The sequence below is a fragment of the Phaethon lepturus genome, unplaced genomic scaffold, assembly GCF_000687285.1.
Source record: "Phaethon lepturus isolate BGI_N335 unplaced genomic scaffold, ASM68728v1 scaffold179, whole genome shotgun sequence".
Classification (NCBI taxonomy): domain Eukaryota; kingdom Metazoa; phylum Chordata; class Aves; order Phaethontiformes; family Phaethontidae; genus Phaethon; species Phaethon lepturus.
This window is the reverse complement of record NW_010565284.1, coordinates 46,044-67,922: the sequence shown is the minus strand read 5'-3', so window position 1 is coordinate 67,922 and position 21,879 is coordinate 46,044. Positions and strand designations below refer to the sequence as shown.

Genomic DNA, 21,879 nt, shown 5'->3' with positions numbered 1-21,879 from the left:
TAGGGAAACTTTTGTGAGGTCTTGAGATCTAGCATTGTCTCCATACCTGCATGGTTCCTGTATCCTGCATCCCTGACCTTTCCAGTCAATCCCTGCATGCACTTTTCTCTGGTTACATCCTGTCAGTTCCTCAAGATTGGATCCTGTACTTGTTAAGTGAAGGGGAAGAGTTGTCTGGATTTCTTTTTCCGAAAAGCAGAAAGCAGTCCTACTAAATGACTCTACAGTTGCAACAGAGACTGCCACTAGAGCCTTTTTGGTAATGTCTGTGGCTTAACAGTTTCTTGAGCATAGCATAGGACTTAAAGATATTTAGGATCAAATTATCTAAGTGTAAAATCATCCTGATGGAACATGGCTCCTAAAGGAGAGAGAAGGCTAAGGAATGCTACAAGTGGTTTCCCTGTTTGAATCCATGCTTGGGCATGTCAGGATTTCGATGCAGATAACTAAGTTGCCTCACAATTGCACCTTAAAAAAAGTTATGGTGGATTCCTTCCTAAGACCTTCCAAGTTCATGTGGATCATAAGGGATGGTAGTAAAAGGAGAGCTTATCAGAGCCTAGCCAACCATGGGTTTATTGTTCTATTCACGGAGTGCATTCAAGAAGACAGGCTGAAAAAGTTAAAATTTAGAAAGCTAATATTGTGGAAACAAATATTCTGGGGTTTTGTTGTGGGTTTTTTTCATTTACATATTCACAATTTTTGTTTAGGGTAGAACTTTCTGCATAGTCTGCCAACATCACTTTTGTACTTAAACTAGCTTTTTGTTTAGTACGTAAATGTCAGTTCAGTGAATATTACTATGTTGATAGTTTAGGTTTATTTGCTCTTTGCTGCTCTAGCAATGGCAAGCACACCTTTTACTCCGGTCTTGGTTTTGAGCTGTTCCTCTGCCTTGGATGGTAGCAATACTTCCTAATACCCTTGGCTGCCAGCCGGTAATAACTTCTGTATTGCTTAACTTGTGCTTAACTGTAGCTTAACTATAGCATTTATACTGGGAAGGTGTAGCCTCAGCAGCCTAAGAGCCAATATTAAGACTACAGTGGAATAAAACTTTTAATTGTCTGTACTAACCTGTCTTGTTCAGAAGATTAATAACCAATTAAAAAAAAACCTAACCGATGTTCTCAGCTACCCTCAAAAGCTGCCAAACAGCCAAGAACAGCGAAAATCATTCCAGAACAGGTCCAAGACAAGGGTGTATGAAACTGCACAAATATTTAGGAAAGTTTGGTTGCTACTCTGAGATTTAAGTTAAGCATCCTATGCTTAACTAGGCCAGAGCTATCTGGCATAGAACTGTAAGTCAGGTGATGTTCATGAGAAGTAAACTGTGGTATTTAAATCTAGTATTACTGTATTGCACTGTTCTAACTAATACTGTATTTTTGTAACTTTTTAATTTTACAGGACAAAGTTGGAGAATTTGCAAAACTGACTAAGACTGAGTTGCTTGAAGCCACTGAAAAATCCATCGGTCCTCCAGAAATGTACCAATTTCACTGTGAACTGAAAAACTTCAGAGAAAAGGAAAGAGAATTGGAGGTAGACATGCACATTATAGTGTAGGGAAATTAGCATAATAAAATTTAACATGAGATCTTGCAGAATTAGAAGATGGTATCTATTCACAAAGTCTGCAATAAGTTGATTTTACTGAATCATGTTCATCTTCTCCTAGAATTCATTCAGTCCGACACTCACATGCTCATAAGCACAAAGACACATGTGCAAGTGGTTTGGACACAGAGAACAAGGCATGCCTGTTGTCAACTACTCATCACTTCTCTGGGATTCTTGACTGGCAACAGCTTTTCTGAACTGATCCTTTATGCCTTCTAAAAGTCATCAGCTGTTATAGGGTGGTCCTTTGCTTTAATCTTGCTGACTTCAACTTCCATAAATTATGGACAAGATTGTTGCCTGCTACCTGTTTTTCCTGGTTTGCAATATTAACAGACAAAGAGGAAAAGGGAGAGTGTATGCAGTAAGCTGCAACCTTGTTCCTGTGTCCTAAAACCAGGATAGTGTCTTTCCCTGATCTTAGCAGAGTGCAGTCTTAGTGATCTTTGCAGAAATAATGTGTTCCTTGCTGTTAGCGCTGGGGATGGTGTCTTGGGAACAGTGTCTGTTGTTAGCCATACTGGCCATTCTTTTAATCTTTTGTTCTGCTGTTCCTTCTTGTGTGTGTGCATGCATTTCCACTCATACATACTACATTTCACATACCAACCTTAATGTTTCTGTTACAAATCTCTACAAGACGCTTCACAAGCATTTTTGATACTTACATTTAGCAAAACCAGTTATGGTGGTTTAGAAGTGTCTAGAATTAATGGAGGCTTGAGCTGTAGGGAGAGAGATTTATTTTCTTCCTGAGAAACTAAATGAAATAATTTCTTTGATTAAGATTTCTGTTTACATTAGATCTGTTTTTACAAAAAGTATGTGATAAACATACTTAGCAAAGCTGGACAACTAGTCCTAGTTGGGTTGTTCCTCTCTGATTACTGCTGTACTAAAATGTCCTCCCAGGTGTTAAATTTCTGCTTTAATGTACAGGTGAGGTGTGGACTATATCTGGAAAATGTTTTCACAAAGTAGATAAGTAGATAATGTAAAACATGAAAATGTATATTCTTACAGAACTTGTGCAGAGAAAAAACTAATTCTTTGGAGAAAATGAGACAGAGGCTTGAACGATACAAACAAGATGTTGAGCGATACCACGAGCGCAAGCGCCATCTAGACTCAATAGAGATGCTTGAGCGGAAGAGGCCTTGGGTGGTAAGTTTTTGTTTTCCGTGTTTTTTCTTACCTAATCCATTTTTCCTAATACTGCAGGATTATAAAATATGCAAAAAGTTTCTTTAAAAGAAATTTTAAATTTAAAATAACTTTAACATCATTAAAATTTCTTGGTGCAAACAGGCCAGGTCTTGAAATGCTGTTCTTGGCCTAACTTTGATCAGAGATTTGCTTGGATATGTAGCTGGACTGAAGAAGTTGCTTAAGAAGTAACTTAAGTAGTTAGGAAAGCCAGCAACATTGCGCCAAGAGCAGTACTCCTTTTATTCCTTGCAGACACAACTGGCTTAATTTAATCTGTGCCTTGCCAGTCCCACTTGCTTCTTCCAGCTGTAACTTTTACAGAGTGTGGTTTTTATGTTTTGGGGGTTTTTTGGGGTTTTTTTTACAGGTTGCCTTCCCCCTTTGCTAATTTTAGTTTACTAATTGAGGTTTGGTGTGCATGACAAATGATGGTGAATATAGGCTGCCAATCTAAAAAATACTGGTATTTGGAGAGATAGGTATTTTAAACAAATTTAAAAACCTAGAATCAAGGACAGGTCACTTACACAAAGCAAAATAAGTCTTTCTATAAGTCTTTCTAAACAGCACTCTGATGGTTGTAGTTCAGTTTAATGTTGAATGGTCATTCAGATTAAATTATTACAAACAGTTTGAGCTGATGTGGATTTTATTATATTGAAGCAATATGTTGTTTGCCTTGTTTGCAAGCTTTACAGAATTCATGAAGTACAGATACAGAACTTAGGAAAACCTACATGTAGTATTTGTGGAGGATGCAGGAGACTTCGTAAGGTATTCTGTGGCAATTTTGCAGATTACAAAGCCTTGCATGGGTATACAAAGAACTTTTTGTACCTTGTATCTTGAGGAGCAACTGGTTTCAGGGGATGTTTGCCTTCACTGCCTGTGAACCTCTGCTAACAGCACAGAGGGATATAGGAGCAGCAATTGAAATAGATGGATGGTGGTAGGTGCTAAGGAGGCGAGCTTGTATGCACTGTGCTGTTAGGATTGGACTTCTGCACTTGCTGAATGATGCAGGTTTTTCCTACCACACATGCGTTAGCCTGGCTTAGTTAACAAGAAGGGTGAGTTATGTTAGAAGAGGTCTTGCATAGTTATGTAGACTGATACTGATTGTCCTCTAAGGTACTTGCAGATAGAAAACTCTGAAGGCTGATTGGAAACTGGTTGGGGGGAACCAAGGTTAAGAATCTTACCTGCTGTCAGTTAAATTGCCTTCCATAAGTTTCAGAACATTGCTGTTAGTTATGTGTTTCTTAGCAAATTCAGGCAGATCTCTTCACATCTTACTGCTGTCTTCTAGACAGTTTGTGCTGCTGAGTATATTAAATACTTCTCGTGGGTGCACTCAGTTGAGACTAATTTAACTTTTTGACCACTGAATCTATAGGAAAAAACAGTGTGTTTTGACACTTGCATGAAGTTCTGATTTGTAGTGCAGAATCAGTAGCATGTACCAGATTGTTTACCACAAGTCACTTGCTTGTGGGTAATCTGCAGTTGAAATCAAGGATTGTCAACACAATTGTTTTACTAGGTAGAAGTTATTTTACAAAATTTCACTTTCCATTGTGATCTTTAGTGTACATGATTGTTGCCATTTTGTGGTTTGTCAAATCCTCCTGATAGACCTCTTGGTATTCTCTTAGGTTGCAAAATATCAAGCTCGTTCTGAAAGAAGAAATGCATTCTCTTACAAAGGCGTATTTCTTTGTCATCTGATCTAGCACTGTTTAATCCTAAGAATAAACGTTTTTGATGTCTTAAAATTTGGCTCACCAAAGTTGAGAGGAGCATGGGAGTTTATTCTTCCTTCTGTGGATCTTTCCCCATCCCAAAATAGGTTTCTGCTTGAAGACTGAACATACCTAGCTGTTTAGAATTGTCTCTGTAACAAAACAGAATAGCTAGGTGAGCCTTCAAATCAGCCAGGAGGCAGATGTATAAAAACTGCAATATGTTTGAAAAAGAGAAGATAGGCAGCCTGAAAACAGGCCAGCTGAAGTATGACACTAGGTTGTCTTTTGATTGTAGTGGAAAAGAGAAAGTCTAGCGCTGAACTTGTTTAACCATTTGATCACCGCAGAGCTGTGTTTTTATCCTGAAGACTCTACTGCTGTTCACCTGAGAAACAGTTTTCTTGTCAAGTGTTTTTTTTTCTAGTCAGTGCAAGCTGCTTCTGTATGTCGAGAATTATAAACTATTTCTATATAAGTCTACATGTCTGAAGTGCTTTTTAGCATCTGCTTTAAATTCCATAAAATGTACCCTAGAAGTACAACATTAAAGATTTGGACTCAAGGATTTAAGGGGTGTTTTATGTTCTCGTGTGTACCTTAATGGGACTTTCATCAAATTACAGTTTCATCTACAATCAAGGAGCAGATTTAAGGAGCTACAGGTTTTTTTGACATAGATAGCCCTTCTTATCTAGGGCCTTAAAGAATAGGGGTTTCTTATTCTTCCAAGTTTAAGATTAAGGTAGTATGGTATACCATATGGTATACTGTTTTAGCAGCAGGAGGTGCTGTTCCTCCTGATGTAAGTGTCCTGAAAACATGTAATTCTGAAAATGTATTTTGTCCAAGCTATATCCATTTTTTTCCTCCTCTTCCATTCACAACTGAGAAAAGCTTTATTACATAGTTTAGGAGCAAATATCTCTTGGGAGTGTGAAATCCTTTGGAACTTCTGCAGATCTTTAGCTAAGTGCATAATTACAAGCATTGAGGTTATTTGCTTAAAGGTTACCAAAATGCAGTTGTTTAGTGAAAATCAGGTTTTCTTAAAGCGTTAAAGGCGTTTGCTGTATAAAAACATAATTTCTAGGGAAACTTGCCTGTACTTTGTATCAGAAGAAATGAAATGAGGTGTAATTTTATGTGTGTGCATTTGCTTTGAACTTGAAATATAATACCTTATTTAGAGAAGAACTAAATTCTAAGCTTATTCCACCACCTAAGTGGAAGTATAATTGCTTTACCTCTGTGACTTTGTAATGGTGGCTACTGATTGTACTCCACTTAAAGAATTACAGCAGCTTTCTTCAAATAGTGTTTGGCGTTATGAAACACTATGAAGAAGGAATTTGAACTTAATAGCCTAAGCTGATTTATTTGTGATTAATTGTGTGTGTTTACAAGCAGGGTAGTTAACTAACTAGGAAAAAGTGGTAGCAGATAAAGCAAAGTTAGCTGCTACAGATAAAGCTTGCAGGTTATCTTCAGTTTATTTTTTTAATGCTGCAAAACCTGGAATAATTCAAGCATATGTTCTAAACCAGGGGCTTTCTTTAGTGGCTGCCAAATCCAACAGCTTTCCCTTCCTCTGCACCGCCCCCCCCCCCACTCCCCATGTACAAGTATCTACTCCTCTTCCCTCTGGTCCTCTGAGTATCTTTTTTCTCATGAACCCTTAACAATCCTTGAATGTCATGTCCTTTGTTTGGTTTTGGGTTTTTTTGTTCTTTTTTTCCTCCCTCTCCAGAGAGTGTAAGACAAAAATTCACCAGTAGTTGAACTGAAGAATCTGAAAGAAATGCAGTCCCCAGTGACAAAAAAATTCACAAAAAAAAAAGACAAAAAAAGACTCGTTCAGCCTAAACTACTATCTCCCCAAAATTCCCACCTTCTTGAAGTGCAGGTTCTTGGTGACCACACAGCTTACCATCTCTTTCTGCTTAGGAATGCATCTCCAGTTAAACTCCCTAGATAGCGACTTCTGTAGTATTTGTGGTGTATGGTGGAGTTTTTGTTTGTTTTCAGTTCTGTTCCGCTCTGTCTCTCCTTGGTTTACTTCAGGGTTATGTCTGTTACTGGTTCCGATGATCTGTCCAGCTCCTTCCTTTTCTTTCTCCTGAAGTTTTCTGTGGTTATTTGCTCCTTAGCTTGAGGACTTCTGCCTAAGTAGTGCTCAAACTATGGACAGAAGGAGCTAAAGAATTACTTTTTCCACACCGATCCCAGATGGACTTAGAGGCAAGGTAATTGTAGACAAATTGGTCATTTCTTCTGCTACTTGAATTGCATATTATTTAAGAACATTGAATGCGTGTGCTTGTTCACTGGGGACTGAATGATCCCTACATGTCCTAGTCATAGTGACTAGTAACAGGTGGTTTACTTAAGCAGTTGCTCTAATACTAGCTTCTAAATGAGATTTTTCTCTTAAAACTCATGTACAATTAAATGTTAGAGCAGTATAAAATACTGAAATAGACAAAAGTCTTTAATTATTTTACTTTCAACTCTTTCAAGGAATATGAAAATGTTCGTCAGCAGCATGAGGAAGTGAAACAAAGAAGAGACCAAGCCAAGGAAGACCTGAAGAATCTGAAAGAAATGCAGTCCCCAGTGACAAAAAAAATCCAAGAAAATGAAGAATATTTTAAGAGTCTGGATACAAAAATCAGAGATACGGTAGGTATTTTAAGTTCTCAGTTAACATATGTAATATTTCAGGTGTTCTGTGTTCAGCTTTGTAAACTGTAAAGCAATGATCTCTTTCTTTGTAGTGTGCCATAATGATGTGTTTCAGAAGAAATTTTTCTGAAATACTTGTGCCTTTGGTGCTTACTGCCGTCTCCATTTCTGTGTTCCATTAAAAGCAGTAAAACTCAAGGAATACATTTCTTAGTAAAACTTCAGTAGCAACTCTGAAAGTCCAAAATCTAAGAGCATGCAAATTTTACAACTTTCTCCACAGACCCTTCAAAATCTTCAGCGATATAATATTACAGTTTCCCTAAGTTACATACTTATATAGAATTAGTTGCCTGTTTTCATGTGTCTTGTAGTTTGGGTTTGTGGATTCTCTTTTTATCTTCTTAAAATGTAGCCAGTTTGGTGGTTAACTTAAGCCAAATTATAGTTTTTCTGGCCTAAAAGCATTCCTCAAATATTTAACCTAATACCATAAGTAGGGTATAATTTTTTTTATTAGATAGTAATCCTTCATCAGTTGTGAATACTTCTATGCATAAGAGCATTTAATGGTAAATTTACGTATGCCTTACAGCTTACTATGAGTTTTTTGAGTAGCTGCTCTCTCCAGGAATATGGAAAATGACTATTTCTGTATGACAACTAGGAAAGTACTGTAATTCTGTGCAGGTTTTTAACTATCATGTGCTATTCAGGCTGCAGAAGTCATTGTAAGCATAGGCTGTACAAATTTTTAATGGATAACCAAAGTTAAATGATACCATGAGAATGGTTGCTGCAGTGACTTCTGGTTGAAGATAACTGATCAGATCAAAGGACTTGGTGGAGACATATGTGACACCGGTAGAGGACTGCTGTCTTGAAATGTCTTGTAAAATCAGGGTCTGAAACTTAGTGGCACTTAGTGTGCTGTGAGCTAATACACTGTCCATCTGATTTCATTAAAGAAACAAACAACCCCCAAACAAACAAAGAACCCCACCACAAAAATGAAAAAACCACAGCAGAAAGACCAGACAAACAAAAGCACAGATTGTTGTTCACACCACTTCTCTTTCTGTTGTAAACTGCCCCAGGCAATACTACTTACCCAAATACATTGTTATTAAGAAAGCCCTTTGCTAAATGCATCCTTTGAATTTTGTGCTCCACAGTACTGCAAGAGTTTATTATGCTGTAATTCAGAATACCTAAATCTTTAAAAATTTTGCAATTCTATTGAAGTGGATTTTTTGGCTGTGGTTGGGGTTTTTTGTTTGTTTTGTGGGTTTTTGTTGTTTTAAGAGTAAGTATACTTCCTTAAAGGAAAGTTAACAGCTAGAAGCTTGAAATTAATTTTCATAATGCTGTAAGGGCCTTCATGCTTCTGAAGTCCTAAGCTTTGTTTTCACAGCTTGGTATTACCCTGCTAGGTTTTACTCATGTCTTTCATTTTAATTAATGTTATACTAATATATTTTTAAAAACAGGAGAGAATTCTACTGAATCACTGCTACCACAATTGTTAGAAGTTTTGTGCTGTTTATATTCATATAAAAGATATCCTCTGTTGGCATGAGTTATACTCTGTGTGGGAAACCTATGACAAAACAGCATTTTAGTTTTAACTTGCAGGGAGCATGCTCAGCATAGGCTATTTGCTACAGAACTGTGAAAGAAAAATTGGGTAAGTATACTAGCTGATCGACTCATACTCTTGGATTAACGTATTTTTGTGCTCAATCTAAACTTGTGGAATAAGGCTTTCACACACTGAATGTTCACTGTATGCTGAAGTGGTGTTCAATTTGGGCCCAGAGAATGAATTGGGTGCATTTTGTTCTGAAATATTCCAGAAGTCAAAAAGATGTGAAAAAGGAAATAGAAGACTTACTGAGATAGTATTTAGCTATATATTACAATCAAAATAAAAGTAAATAATCACTGGAAAGCAGTAGTAGACCATGTTGTATATAGTATTGTAATACGACACTTTCAAGCTTGAGTTTTGTTCTGATGTTAAATGATACATGGAAGTCTAATTTGAATGGCTAATATTCCATCTTGAAGAAGCCCCCATAGAGTCCAAAATCCTGGAAAAAGGCTTAAGAGAATATATTATACACCTGGTTATGGCATGAACAATTTGTCAGGCAAGTTAACAAGATGTTAGAGCTGTATTGCCACTTTCTTTACTTTTGTAACAGTAGCTCTTTCCTGGGTACTGAAATCTGTTTCCCTCCCACATACGTTCTTAGTTGGGCAGTGAAAATTAAGTTCTTTCGAAGGAGAATCAATGCTGCTTGCAGTGTCAGGAGATAGTTTTCAAGTAAGGCAAAACCTTAAGGCTTTTAAGAACTATACCTTAAATTTGGTTAAATTGCTACTTCTTCATTAGTTCTTCACTTTTCCATAGATACTGCTTGAATTTATTTTAAACTTTTGAATTTTATCTTTGTAGATGCAAGCATTTGGTGAGCATTTAGCAGATAATTATGCTGTAAACCAGCAGGAGTTGATTAATGAATGATTTTATTATAAAAGCAGAATAACTCTATTTTTGACTGAGAAGTTTTTTGGGGCCAAATTTCAATTTGGCATTAAGGGAAAGCAGTTTAGCATTTTAAGTCCTCTGTATTTCAGACACACAGACCTGTAGGGAACATAACTTGTTTTCAGTCCCTTTAGTCCAGGCTTATATCCATTATCAAATAACTAATCCCAACTGCTTCTTAAGGTTGTGCTCTTGGCTTGAGGATATATATGTGAGAGCTGAGATAAACCACCTCTTCATTATGTCGTGTTTGCACTTTGTTGGCAAAAAGCCAGGCATGGTGTTACAGGTTCTGCCAGGAAGGAGCTGGACGGAAAGTGAAGGCAGAGCTAAATCTGGGCAGAAATTGATTTATCAAGGCATTGCATGACTATTTCTGTCTCTCTCTGTATTAAAACCCTTTTAAGGATTTGTTTAGACTAAGAATTCCTAGTAAAATTTTGTGCTTTGGGTGTGTAGTGCACACAGATTCTGAAAAAAAGACATCAGCCTCTTTTGTACAAAGAGGTTGATAACACTGCATGAGAGAAGCCTTAGAGTAGTTTCTGCTTAAGCCTCTTTAAAAGCATTTGAACGGAGTGGACTATGCAATACAATTTTTTTAGCAATATTTAACAGTATAAAGCCACATGTTGTGGTTGTACCATGAAAATCATAAAAACAATTGCAGTTGTTAATGTGTTGTATAAAGTAGGTGTATATATAAATATATGATAGCTGAAGATATATTGATAATGAAAAAATTGAATTCCACTTCCTTACTAGTGTGCTGATTTTGAGATCCTTCAGAATTGTTTTGTGAATATTTTGCATCAGTTTACTGTGAGAGTGCTTCCCCTTCAGAGTGCCTGCTTCAGGTCTTTAGAGTCAGTACCATGTTGCAGTCAACTGTAAGACCAAAATGTGTTCCATGTTGCCTTCATGCAAACAGCTGTAAAGTCAGGGTCTATAATTGTTATACACCTTCCAGGTTGTGGGAGGGAATCTGTATAGTTTTATTTTTCTCCATTCTTGATGCATCTTAGCATTTTCAGTGTGACTGGGTTTGTAGGAAGACATTTTTTCCGGCAAGAGTGGCATGTGTGTTTTGTTTTCATGTCTGCACTGGAGTTACTTGCAGTCCTTCTATCCTTCTGCAGTGTTCCAGTATTCTGCTTGCACTGTTTTCAGCCGTGAGGGTTCAGGGAAGGAAGAATTGAGTTTGCAGAGAAAGCATAGTACATTTCCACTGTCTTCAGGAATCAACTATTAACAATTGCCTGGGCAACCTCACCTAATAAGACCCCCTTTGAACAGGGGATTGGACTGGGTGACACCTTCCAACCAATATTATTCTACAATTCTGTAAAAGCTGAGAAGGACAAAAAGATGAGACCTGGGTGCCTACACATAAACGAACAAGTTTTCAAGCTCAGCTGTGTAGGATATAGCTTTAGCAAAATGCACTTCAGAGGTAGGATGATCTTGCCAAATTTCAGTTTTGGCTGGCCTGTGTCTAGGAACTTATGCCTTTCTTGCTCAAAGTATAAGCTTTCCTTGGTAAAGTTTGTTTGGAAAAAGAGGCAAGAACATTTTGTAAGTGTAAGAATCTGAATGTAACGTTTTTATTGAAATTGAGGATGGAGTTACTTTAATTTCACATGAAGTTAGGCTTCCTTTATCTGTCATACCTGAATTTGCAGATCAATAGCTGAATGTTTGTGAACAGTTTATATTTCATTATTCAGTTCTTCACAAATTGCTGAAAATATACATGTTACAGATACAAGTAAGAATAAAGAAACTGGTGAGTATGACTTCGTCAGTAATAAAATGTGGAATAAATGCATATACAGAATGTTCTTCAAAATATGACTGCTTTTTACAAATATAACTGAATTTATTATTATCTAAGTATCTTACTGTATGCAGGCTGCTGAAATCAAAGATGTTTCTCAAAGATGTAAACAGAAGCAAGATGCTTTGGAGATGAAAGATAAACAAGTAAGTCATGATATTTTTGGTATTTCTTTGCTGATGTATTAATTCAGTACTAGCTATAGCATGTGCTACATTCAGGCAGAATGCTACTTCTTAAATTCTGCAGTAAAACAGATATGGGTTTCCTCTGTTTGCTGTTCTGTTAGTGGGGAGGGAAAATATCTGAAGAGGGTACAAGTGCTTGCACACTTCACTCCAGTATGCAATGAATCTTTAAAATGCCTGTTAATCGAACAGGTATTACTAATGGTCATAGTGCCTTGTGCAACAAACTGTGTGTGTGTCTGTGTGCTATGTTACAGGCTTTCTTGAAAAGCTACAGCCATTATAGTACAGTAATGCACTCAGCATTAAACATGCCCTCAAAGATTCTATGTGAGGTTAGGGTTATTGCTTCTGTTAAGTGTGTATGTCCAGCATTTTTTTTAAAAAGAAAACAAAGATATGTGTAAAACAGTTACAGAACTTCATTGAGGCACTCGGTCAAGAAATGTGTAAATTAAATGTATAAGGGTTCAGACTCAATGTTGCACATTGTATTTATGTTATAGGTTATATGCAATCTTAGATTAACTTTCAAATATGTTAAGGAAGATTTTAAGCTTCTGCTTTTGTAAAAATAAAGGAACTTTAAAAATTGATTTAAAGCCTTCATTGTATTTTTGCTTAAATGTTCCTAAATCTTAAAAAAATCTTGTCAGTTCTTCAACTGTCATAGGACTATTGGAACTATAAGACTCTTGTGGTTTTAGTGTATGGTTACATCAGTATTTAATACCAGTTGCACAGATATCCTAGTTATTTGTCACAGGTTTTGTATATTAAACTCCTTTAATGTTGGAAATACTCACAATTCTTAGATTGAAGAAATTCATCAAGCTTTAAGAATGAAAAAAGATGAAGAAATGGACAGACAGAAGAAAATACAAAATACTCATAAGATGATAGAGGACTGGAAGAATGAGCTCGATACAATGGTAGCCTGTGAGAATCTTCAGCCACAAACTGATGCTGTTAATAATGAGCTGAAAAAATTACAAGAAGAAAGGGCAAATGTTGATAGTGATATCAGTGATCTAAGAGCAGAGAAAATGAATCAAGAGAGGGAAAAGAAAAGTAAGTTACTTGGGGGTTTTTCTGTTGGTTTTTCCTTTTTTTTTTTGTGACTCTGTAAAGAATCTTCTTGTCCTGCTGTAGTGAAATAATTTGAGACATTTTCCTTAAGTCTCAGTTGTAGCCTACATGTATATCAGTCCTCTTGTCTGCTAGCAGTTTTATTAAAAGTAACAAATTGCTTTCAAAATAGAATAAGAAGATTCAAAAGTGGTAATTTACCTTAAAACTATCATTCCAAAAAATTAGTTTCCTCTCATCTCTGGGCAAGGAGACTGCTTTGCCAGTTTCTTTTTTTTTTCTGTTATTAAATAAAGGTGTGTACTGTTAGTAGGACACAAAAACACAAACCTGAAGCAAAAGCAGTTTGCTTTGAAGATGCAGTGTTTAAAATTACCTCTTTGGCAGTAGATTAGCTACTGATGCTGGGTTTGTCCTTTCTAGACGAAGTTGAGCTAACCTTATAGCAATTCCTATATACTAGCCTAGGATATACAATTATTTCTTTCTAAGAAATAAAATTAAACTAGAGCTTGGCAGGTAGACATTGTTGTATATATTCCTTGGTGAGTATAGTACATTTGTATGGGCCTATCTGTATGGCACTCAACTTCTCATAGAATCTGAGAAGAAACAAAGTATAGAGAGACCAAGTGATCTAGAGAAGGAGACACTATATATTTTACCTTGAGAAGCACAGAAAGTACTCAATCTCTCTTTCTCCCGAACACCAAATGCTTTCACACACAGTTCGTTGTCACATTTTGTTTTCTGCAAACATGAAATAACACTCAGATTTCATATTGCTAGTCCTGCTACCTCTTTCCTCTTGGGGTGTTTTTGGTTTTAAATATAAAGGTAGAATAAGTTTTGAAGGCAGATATTTTTAGGACTAAATTCCTGTGGTTTTACTGTGCTACCACATCTCATTATCCTTTGGGTAAGTCTTCATTTTATTTTAGATTTTCAGCTTTAATAGTTCTTAAGATTTCTTTAGAATAAGCAGCATCTTGATTGTGGAAAGTGAAACCGAATTTTTATAATCTAACAATCTTACTGCTGGAGTAGCATAGTCAATAGATATTAGAAAATGCTAGTTATAATGTGTGCTTGCTATGGGCTCTGTTTAAGAAGCTGCCTTAAATTACAGGAATAATTGATCGCCGTGGACAACTTAATAATATAATGACTATGAAGGAAGAGAATCTTAAAGGGAGATTCCAAGACACACACTCTGCTCTTATGTGGCTAAGAAAGAACAAAGACAAGTTTAAAAAAAAAGTTTGTGAACCCATGATGCTTGAAGTAAGAAAATTTACTTGTATATCTCACTAACCAGTTAATATTTAGTTTATGCCTTGCAAGGCTTCAAGAATGACTTTAAGACTTTGAAGACACACCTTGAAATGAGCTGCCAATTACATGCAGGGTATATTAATATGGTGAACTAATTTTAATTCCATAGGCAATGTAGTAAAAATCAACATTGAGTAAGATGGAATGGTTCCTTCCCCTTCCCCCCTCAAGGAGCAGTCCTTTATTAAGGTGTCCATTGCAGATTTCCTTTAAGGTACAGCCAATCACTTAGACTGAAGTCATTCTTTGCTGCTTAAAAAAGCAGTGGTAGTTACAATTGAATATCTCCCCTTATAGCACAGTCTGCTCACAATGATTGTGACATGTCACTGTGACCCCCAGGTGTGTTTGTGGTTTGCTTTGCACAGCCAGCTACAGATGTAGAAACACCTAATCTATCCCTAGTTTTGTTTTGTGTTTTGGTTGAACAGACGTGGTACTAGCTAGGAATAGCAGGGCTAAATTTTCCAAAGGACTGTTGGTTTTCTAGTGCATTCCTCCACCATTATCCCAGCCTCTTGCCATATGTGCTCCCTGTAATGTGAAGAGGATAAACTCCAGTGCACTCCTCGTCTTCCTCTTCAGAATTGCAAGCTTATTTTAATAGCATATTGCTAAAGTTTCTAAATTCTTACACTTCGTGCATGTGCTAAACTGTTCAAAATTACTTCTGTTTAGTATAAAATACTAAGTATTTCCTGTTACTGCTAGAACTGCTGATTCTTCATGGAAGACCACATCAAATTAAATATTACAAATGCCTTCGTAGGATGCCTTTGCTTTTACTTTTTACATTGACCTCTCTAACATCCACTAATGTCTGAATTTGTCTTCTTTGATACAATGTAAGTTAATCTCATGTACTTACAAATTCTAGCTTTTGAATTGCTGGTAAGTGTACCCAGCCTTTAGCTAACATGAAGTTATTAAATTGTGTAGCTCGGTGTAATTTTGCCATTGTATGTCATGTGTGGTGACATAATGTCTACTTATTAGTGAGAGTTACTGAAGAATTCCAGCATTAACATTTCATTCAGATATGAAAAGTTTCATGCATCTTAAATGTGGATTTTTTGGTTGTTTTTTAAGAATTCAAAGAGAATTCAATCAGCCTGTGAATCTTTGTCTTTCTAGATCTTCACAATTGTATATTTGTACTCACTGATCTTCACTGTGTTCAAATCAAAGGGAACTGCATATGAATAATTTGTGGAGTGTGGTGTTTTTTCATTTTTGATTCCCTAGGTTAATTGTTTCAAAATGCTGCGGTACCTTTAATAGTATTGGAGCAGAGTCACTAGACATGAGATGGTGGTGGTTGCAATTGTAAAGTTAGGGTGGAGCATAAAATGGGAGGTGGTATGATGAAGACAGTCATAGCTCCAGGAATGCTGAGAAAGGATATGAGTGGCTGAAAATTAAACACAATAACACATGAGTTGCTGAAGGCTTCCTCCCAAGACAATTGATTGCAAAAAGACAGGGAATAGGTCTTTAAATACATTTAAACGTTGTCTTTGTTTTCATTAAATGTAGGCTTGGATATCATCTGACTGCTTCAGATGTTTTGGGGGCAGTGTTAATTCTGCTTGTATTAATCACTTTCTTATCTTTCTTTATCAGATCAATATGAAAGATGATAGATATGCTAAATACGTTGAAAATCACATTTCAGCCAATGACATGAGGGCTTTCGTTTTTGAGAGTCAAGAAGATATGGAAATGTTTCTTGGGGAGGCAAGTAGGCACCAGTTTTAAAAATTGATTAAATAACTAATGTAGGAGCCTTAAACTTGGGAGTCTACCAAGTAAGTCTGTGCTAAGTTTTGATTGTCAAGGTCAGCATAATAGCTAATACGAAGTATTCTAAGGTTTTCTTCTGGAGTAAGATTTTTTTTTTTTAAACCAAGGCCAACTGGAGGGATGCAGGAATACTAAGAAAGTATTTCTTTTTAGAAATAATTCTTGTCTTCCTTGACAAAGCAGTAGTCACTGAGGAGAAAATACTGTGTACAAGAAAATGACAAGAGCAGGAAGCTACAAATTTGGTACCAAGCATTTCCAATGCCTCCGGACTAAAGAGGCGAGAAGGCATCTTTTGTGAGAAGACAATGGTCCAAAAGCAGCAAATCAGGCTTTTATTTTCTTAACACTGCTGTTTCCTGGAGCAGTAAGGAGATTGTTCCCTTTGAGAGCCAGACAGATGATGCAGGAGAAAAAAGCCACAAGATACAGTATTAACTGTTATAATGCTTCCCAACTACTGCCCACAGAATAGTGTGATTAATGACAAACTGTCCTGCAATTTTTTGAAGACATATCTGGCCTTCACAGAAGCTAGTAATTTTTATGTATGTGAACAGTGGTGGTGACATCTGAGGTTCTGGGAGCTTGTCTTGTCTCCATGGTTGTGGAACCCAGTGCTGCCTTAACAAGCTAAACTGATCTTTCATTTATATTCTCAATCTTTTCTGCCCTGTTAGGATCAGGCTTTTCAGAGCCTCTCTAGCCAGTGGTCTGCCATTATCTGTGCAAAATGGCCCTACAGCATGAAAGAGGGGGCTTCCTTATTAAATCCAGGTTGGCTGTTTAGATTGAGTACCTAGCTCTGGATTTCTTTGATTGCTTTTGTTTTCTCTAATGTGTGGCATTTTAACAGAGACAGTAACTAAGTTTGGCTTTTAGAGAACTCAGTCATGTCTGAGTCAGAGTGGATTTTTGTGAGTTCTTCCAGAGGTTGTCAGTTTAAAATACTCCCAATTTTTGTGAATCAAATATAAATACTTGATTTTCATATAGTGAAATTTTCTGCTCTTTTTTACCAAACAATCTAATGTAATTTATGTTTAGATGCGCGATCATCAGAAACTAAGAGTGAATGCTGTATGCGCGCCTGCTGAATCATGTGCCGAAAGCTTACCTTCAAGGCCTATTGAAGAATTACAGTATGTATCAGATTATATCAGTGGGGAATGGTATATAAATGCAATATAAAATACAGTATTTTGGTGTTGTTGCTATGCATATCAAATTTTCATCAAGTCAGTTCTGGGTTAATAGAACTTCTTTCTGGCTCCTCAGTAACTTCAGCATGCTTATATGACAGATTTTTTCAGATGCATGCATTTTTTTCTCCTCCACAGCCGATACGGATTTTTCTCATATTTACGAGAGTTATTTGATGCTCCTTATCCTGTGATGAGTTATCTTTGCTCCCAGTACCGTGTTCATGATGTCCCTGTGGGAACAGAGAAGACCAGAAACATGATTGAAAGGGTGAGATGTCCTAAATAGCACAAACACACATGTGGTCTAGAGTTTTATTTTAGAAATTGTTTGGCAAGTTAATGTGGAGAAAGCAAAAAACTGCTTTAGTCTTCTATTTGGCCTTTAGAAGTGATAACAGTTCATTATACACAAACATATTGCAAGACACTTTAATAAATCCAGTCAATTTAACACTACTTCACAGAAAGTTAAATATGTCTTTCACCTGCATACTGTTCCAAGTCACGTTATATGAAGTTGTTTTGTTATAACAACTGCTACTTTAAGTGCCTGAGAGATTTTTGGCCAAAATTTTAATCAAACAGTTAGTAGTACATGACAATGCTGATATGTCATGTTTAAAGCAACAATTAGAAGCTGCTTTTTTAAAAAAACACTAAGATGTTCTATTTCTGGCAAATAGAGTTGTATAGCTTCAGTCCAAATTGGTGCAATAAATAGTATATAAACCTTTTGGATTCTTAGATAGCCTAAGAGCTCCCAGTAGGAGTAATCTCCCTGCCTTAGTCTTTCGTGAGTTCTTGCAAGCTCATCGGTGGATTATAATGGGTAACACACATGACAGTTTTCAACTTAAATCCTTATTCATTTCTCTGTCTATGGACATCTGTTGTCCATCTTGTACAGAGAGTGAACTCTTCTTTGAATCCAGAAGACTACTTCAGGCTCTCTGAGTACAATAAGAGTTGGTTTTTTTGAGAAACTCAGGGATAGCTGTTGGTCCTTTCTATATCCTGTTTCTGAGGCTCTAAGAATAACGAAGAGGAAGGTAAAAGTGGAGGGAGTCCTAGATGAAAAGATCTTCTCTTAATGTTTTTTTCCTAACCATTTTCATCTTTAAATTGCAATTCTTCTACCACTTCATGTTTATCACCTGATGAAGCAGATTACCTATATAATAGGTATTTCAGTTATGGCTTGTAAACAGTCAGAATTACTCCTTAGATTCTCCCTCCTTTCCAGAGCTCTGTGGGCAGCAAGGAAAAATTGCTGGTCTAGGGGCAAAGATGAGCCACTATTCTGAATGTGTTTCACGTGGCACTTTCTCAGTTCAGCTGTATAAAGATTTTTATTTTTGATTGAGAAATGCAGTGTTTGCAACATTTTGTTTCACATGTGCCACAGAAAGCTTTAGTTTAAAAGGGGACCTGTTTCATGGAGCTGAGCATGTGCAAAAAGGACTAGGATGGAAATGTCGTCAACCACAGTCTGAGATCTAAAGCAAACAGTTTTCAGTGTGTAGAAACCAAATCAACAGAGTATTGCTGGTGCTACGTATATAAACTGAAAAAATCTTTAGTCAGGTTTGTGTTCTATGGAGGTTTTTGCTGTTCCTGGGTACTGGACAGTTTCTATAGTTTACAACTACTACCTTGCATTATGGTAAGTCTTTGATACCTGTAATATCCTTTTTGACAAGAGTCATTTAAAAATATTAACTCTAGTATTTTTATACTTTTTTTCCTGCAGATAAATTTGCTTCACTGAAGTTCATGCATTACAGCTCACCTTATGGTTTTATCTATTAATTTCTTAAGTACTTTTGGTTCTTTGGTGCACAGGCTACATGTGCATGTTATGCATCTACAGCAAGTACAATCCTCATTCATGATGCAGTACAAATATTAACAGGTTTTTCCAGTGTCCTCTGTAGTATCAGAATAATCAGAAACTGTTTAATTGGTTATGGTAACATACTCTGTTCAACAGTATCTTAACAGTTCTTTGCTGACCGCTCTGAATTGCAAGTATAATGATGCATTAAACTTAGCATCATCTTTTTGCAAAGGTTTGTTAATGAGTCAGTCTTGCATAAGCTGAAGTTCTTTACTGTGGATTTTAGCTAGTTTATTCCTTGTTTTGAAAAGCATTGCCTTAAGTAGTGTTTTTGTCAGATTAATATTTTTTCTGTTTTTTAGGTCATACAAGAAACCAAACTTAGGCAAATGTACACAGCAGAAGAAAAATACATTGTTAAAGTATCTGCTTATACAAATCTAACCTTCTCTACTAACACATCCCTGAGGGTGGCACAGTTTCTCACTAGTTCAGTGGATACAGATGAAAGAAGACAGTTAGAAAACCAGGAACAGGTAGGAGTTTATTTCTGTGCTGTATATGATGTGAACTACTACCCATTTTATCATGCCATAAGCATAGCCTACTTAGGTATGTGTTAACATGGTATGTTTGTGGTACGAATGCTAGTGGTGTGTGTTTGTTTATTTCAGGACATCAATAACATGCTAAAGTCATTGGATGTGCGTCTGACCACATTGTTTGAGAAACAGAAACATCTGGAACGCAGAGACAATGAGCTCAGGCAACAGAAGAAGGAGCTTTTAGAGAGAGGAAACAGGAGGAGACAGCTGGAATCAAGAATTGGTGTCAAGTATGATAGGTAGGAAACAAGCCATATTATCTGTGAAATGTGAACAATTTTAACGAAGTATTTTTGGCTTCCTCTTACTGCAGTGTGCTTTTACCCTTAAAAAATAACTAGTAGTTGAGTATCAGATACAGGTGATAATCAAGACAAAGAAGGTGTTTAGAAATGGAGGTTAAGACAGTATTTGGGAAACCTTGTAACCAATGTTCCAAATGACTTCCTGTAATAAAATCATAGGATTCTAGTGAGACATTGCGCTCATTTACTCAAATATTACCATAGCCTTCTGTCTTGGTAGCACATATCTAGATAATACCATAACATACATAATGTAAATGGTACCAAGTAAACATGTTGGGGATCAAGTTGGACCCTGATTGTCCACCGAATTTGTTTTAACATTTTCTGGTTTTGTGGGCCTCTGCAGTTAGTTCTTCTGTTACTGCTTTGTCATAAGGGAGAAATTGGGCATGGTTTAAGAGGTATTTCGCTTAAGCTCATACTCCTAGAAGGCAGTGTAGACGAGAGTGCCCCAGGCTTCACTCCCTCTGCTCCTGTAACACAGTCCCAGTAGATTTTGCAGCTTCAAATACTCCTGTATGTTTATGCCACACTACTTTTCATTTTCTGAAAGTTGGTGCTGGTGCTTGTGTTCACAGCTCTTGCATTACTTATGGTGTATTAAACTGAAAAGGAGGGGTGGGAGGAGGAACAGAGCTGCAGGGATGTTAGAGGGACTAGAATCAAGTGCTGTGTAGTCACAAGTGTCCAGGTTGCTGTGAAAAGTAGCGGCTTTAAACAGCAGGGTGTGAGCGTAAGCCTTAAAGCCAAGTATTGCTCTTAGGTTGCTTATTAGGGATACATGTATTGTCATGGTGTTTTATTAAAATACAGATTACAGTTTGGAGGAAGGAGGTGGAGGTCCCTTTATCTAAACAAATATTGATTAAATCCTTCCTTTTGAAAAAAAATACTCTTAATTTTGAATAGGGATAAGAATCCTGAGACAATTACAGACAAGGCTGTTACACATTTTCTTGTATAATGTGGATGTCTTTCGGTAGGGATAGAAATTGTTTAAATAATCCTTGCAGTGTGTATAACTATTTTCAAATATTTATGTTGCTAATTGGTACAAATATCTGAATAAAGCTGGATATAACTTAAAAAAATGACAGAATCACTTAGGTTTGAAGGGACTTCATGTAGTCTGTAGTCCAGCCTTGTTCTCAAAGGTCAACACTGATTTCAGACCAAGTTTTCAGGCCTGTATCCCAATGCATCTTGAAAGCCTCCATGGAGATTGCATGACCTGTTTGGACATCCTGTTCCACTGCTTTGCTGTCCTTATGGGGAAAAAGTTTCTACTGACATTCAGTCTGGATCTTTTTCTTGTTTCAACTTCTGTCCACTGTTTGTCATCCTTTTACTATACACCTCTTAAGAGCCTGGTTCCATCCTGTCAGTGGCTGCCTTGTGGGAAGGGTAGTGAGGGAGTTCCTATTAGGTGTGCTGAAGCTGTCTCCTGTTTAGGGTAAGCTGAGCACCCTCACCCTGTCCTTGCAGGGCCTGTGCTGTAACCCCTGACCATCTTGGTTGCTTTCCAAGTTTGTTCCAGTTTATTGACATTTGGGGCAGGGGGCAAAGCAGGGTGCAGTGCTAACAGAGGAAAAATTACTTGCCTCTTGCTTGTGCTTCCATTTGCACAGCTAAGGATGCTGGGAGACCTTGCTTGCTGCCAGGGTGCACTGCTGGCTTACACTCAGCTCGTTGTCCACCAATACTTCAAGTCCTTCCCTGCAGTTTCTCTGCAGCCAGTCTGTCCCAAGCTTGTATCACTGCCAGACCCACATTCTTCTCCAGGGGCAGGACTCAGCATTTGTCCTTGCTGAATCTCATGAGTCTTCTGTTGACCCCTTTTTCCAGCCTCA

At 37.0% G+C, this 21,879-nt stretch overlaps 1 protein-coding gene across 1 annotated transcript in view; it reads left to right on the top strand.

Annotated features, from left to right (window-relative positions):
- Positions 1-21,879, top strand: part of SMC5 (structural maintenance of chromosomes 5) — a gene marked incomplete at its 5' end in the record, with an annotated part of 45,847 nt that overhangs the window by 4,081 nt on the left and 19,887 nt on the right. Inside the window, 11 exons of the mRNA XM_010295117.1 lie at positions 1,420-1,554; positions 2,656-2,796; positions 7,104-7,265; positions 11,734-11,805; positions 12,663-12,918; positions 14,066-14,220; positions 15,895-16,008; positions 17,122-17,216; positions 17,415-17,547; positions 19,479-19,652; positions 19,791-19,960. Of these exons, the coding sequence (XP_010293419.1) occupies positions 1,420-1,554; positions 2,656-2,796; positions 7,104-7,265; positions 11,734-11,805; positions 12,663-12,918; positions 14,066-14,220; positions 15,895-16,008; positions 17,122-17,216; positions 17,415-17,547; positions 19,479-19,652; positions 19,791-19,960 (1,607 nt within the window). The remainder of the gene's footprint in view (positions 1-1,419; positions 1,555-2,655; positions 2,797-7,103; positions 7,266-11,733; positions 11,806-12,662; positions 12,919-14,065; positions 14,221-15,894; positions 16,009-17,121; positions 17,217-17,414; positions 17,548-19,478; positions 19,653-19,790; positions 19,961-21,879) is intronic.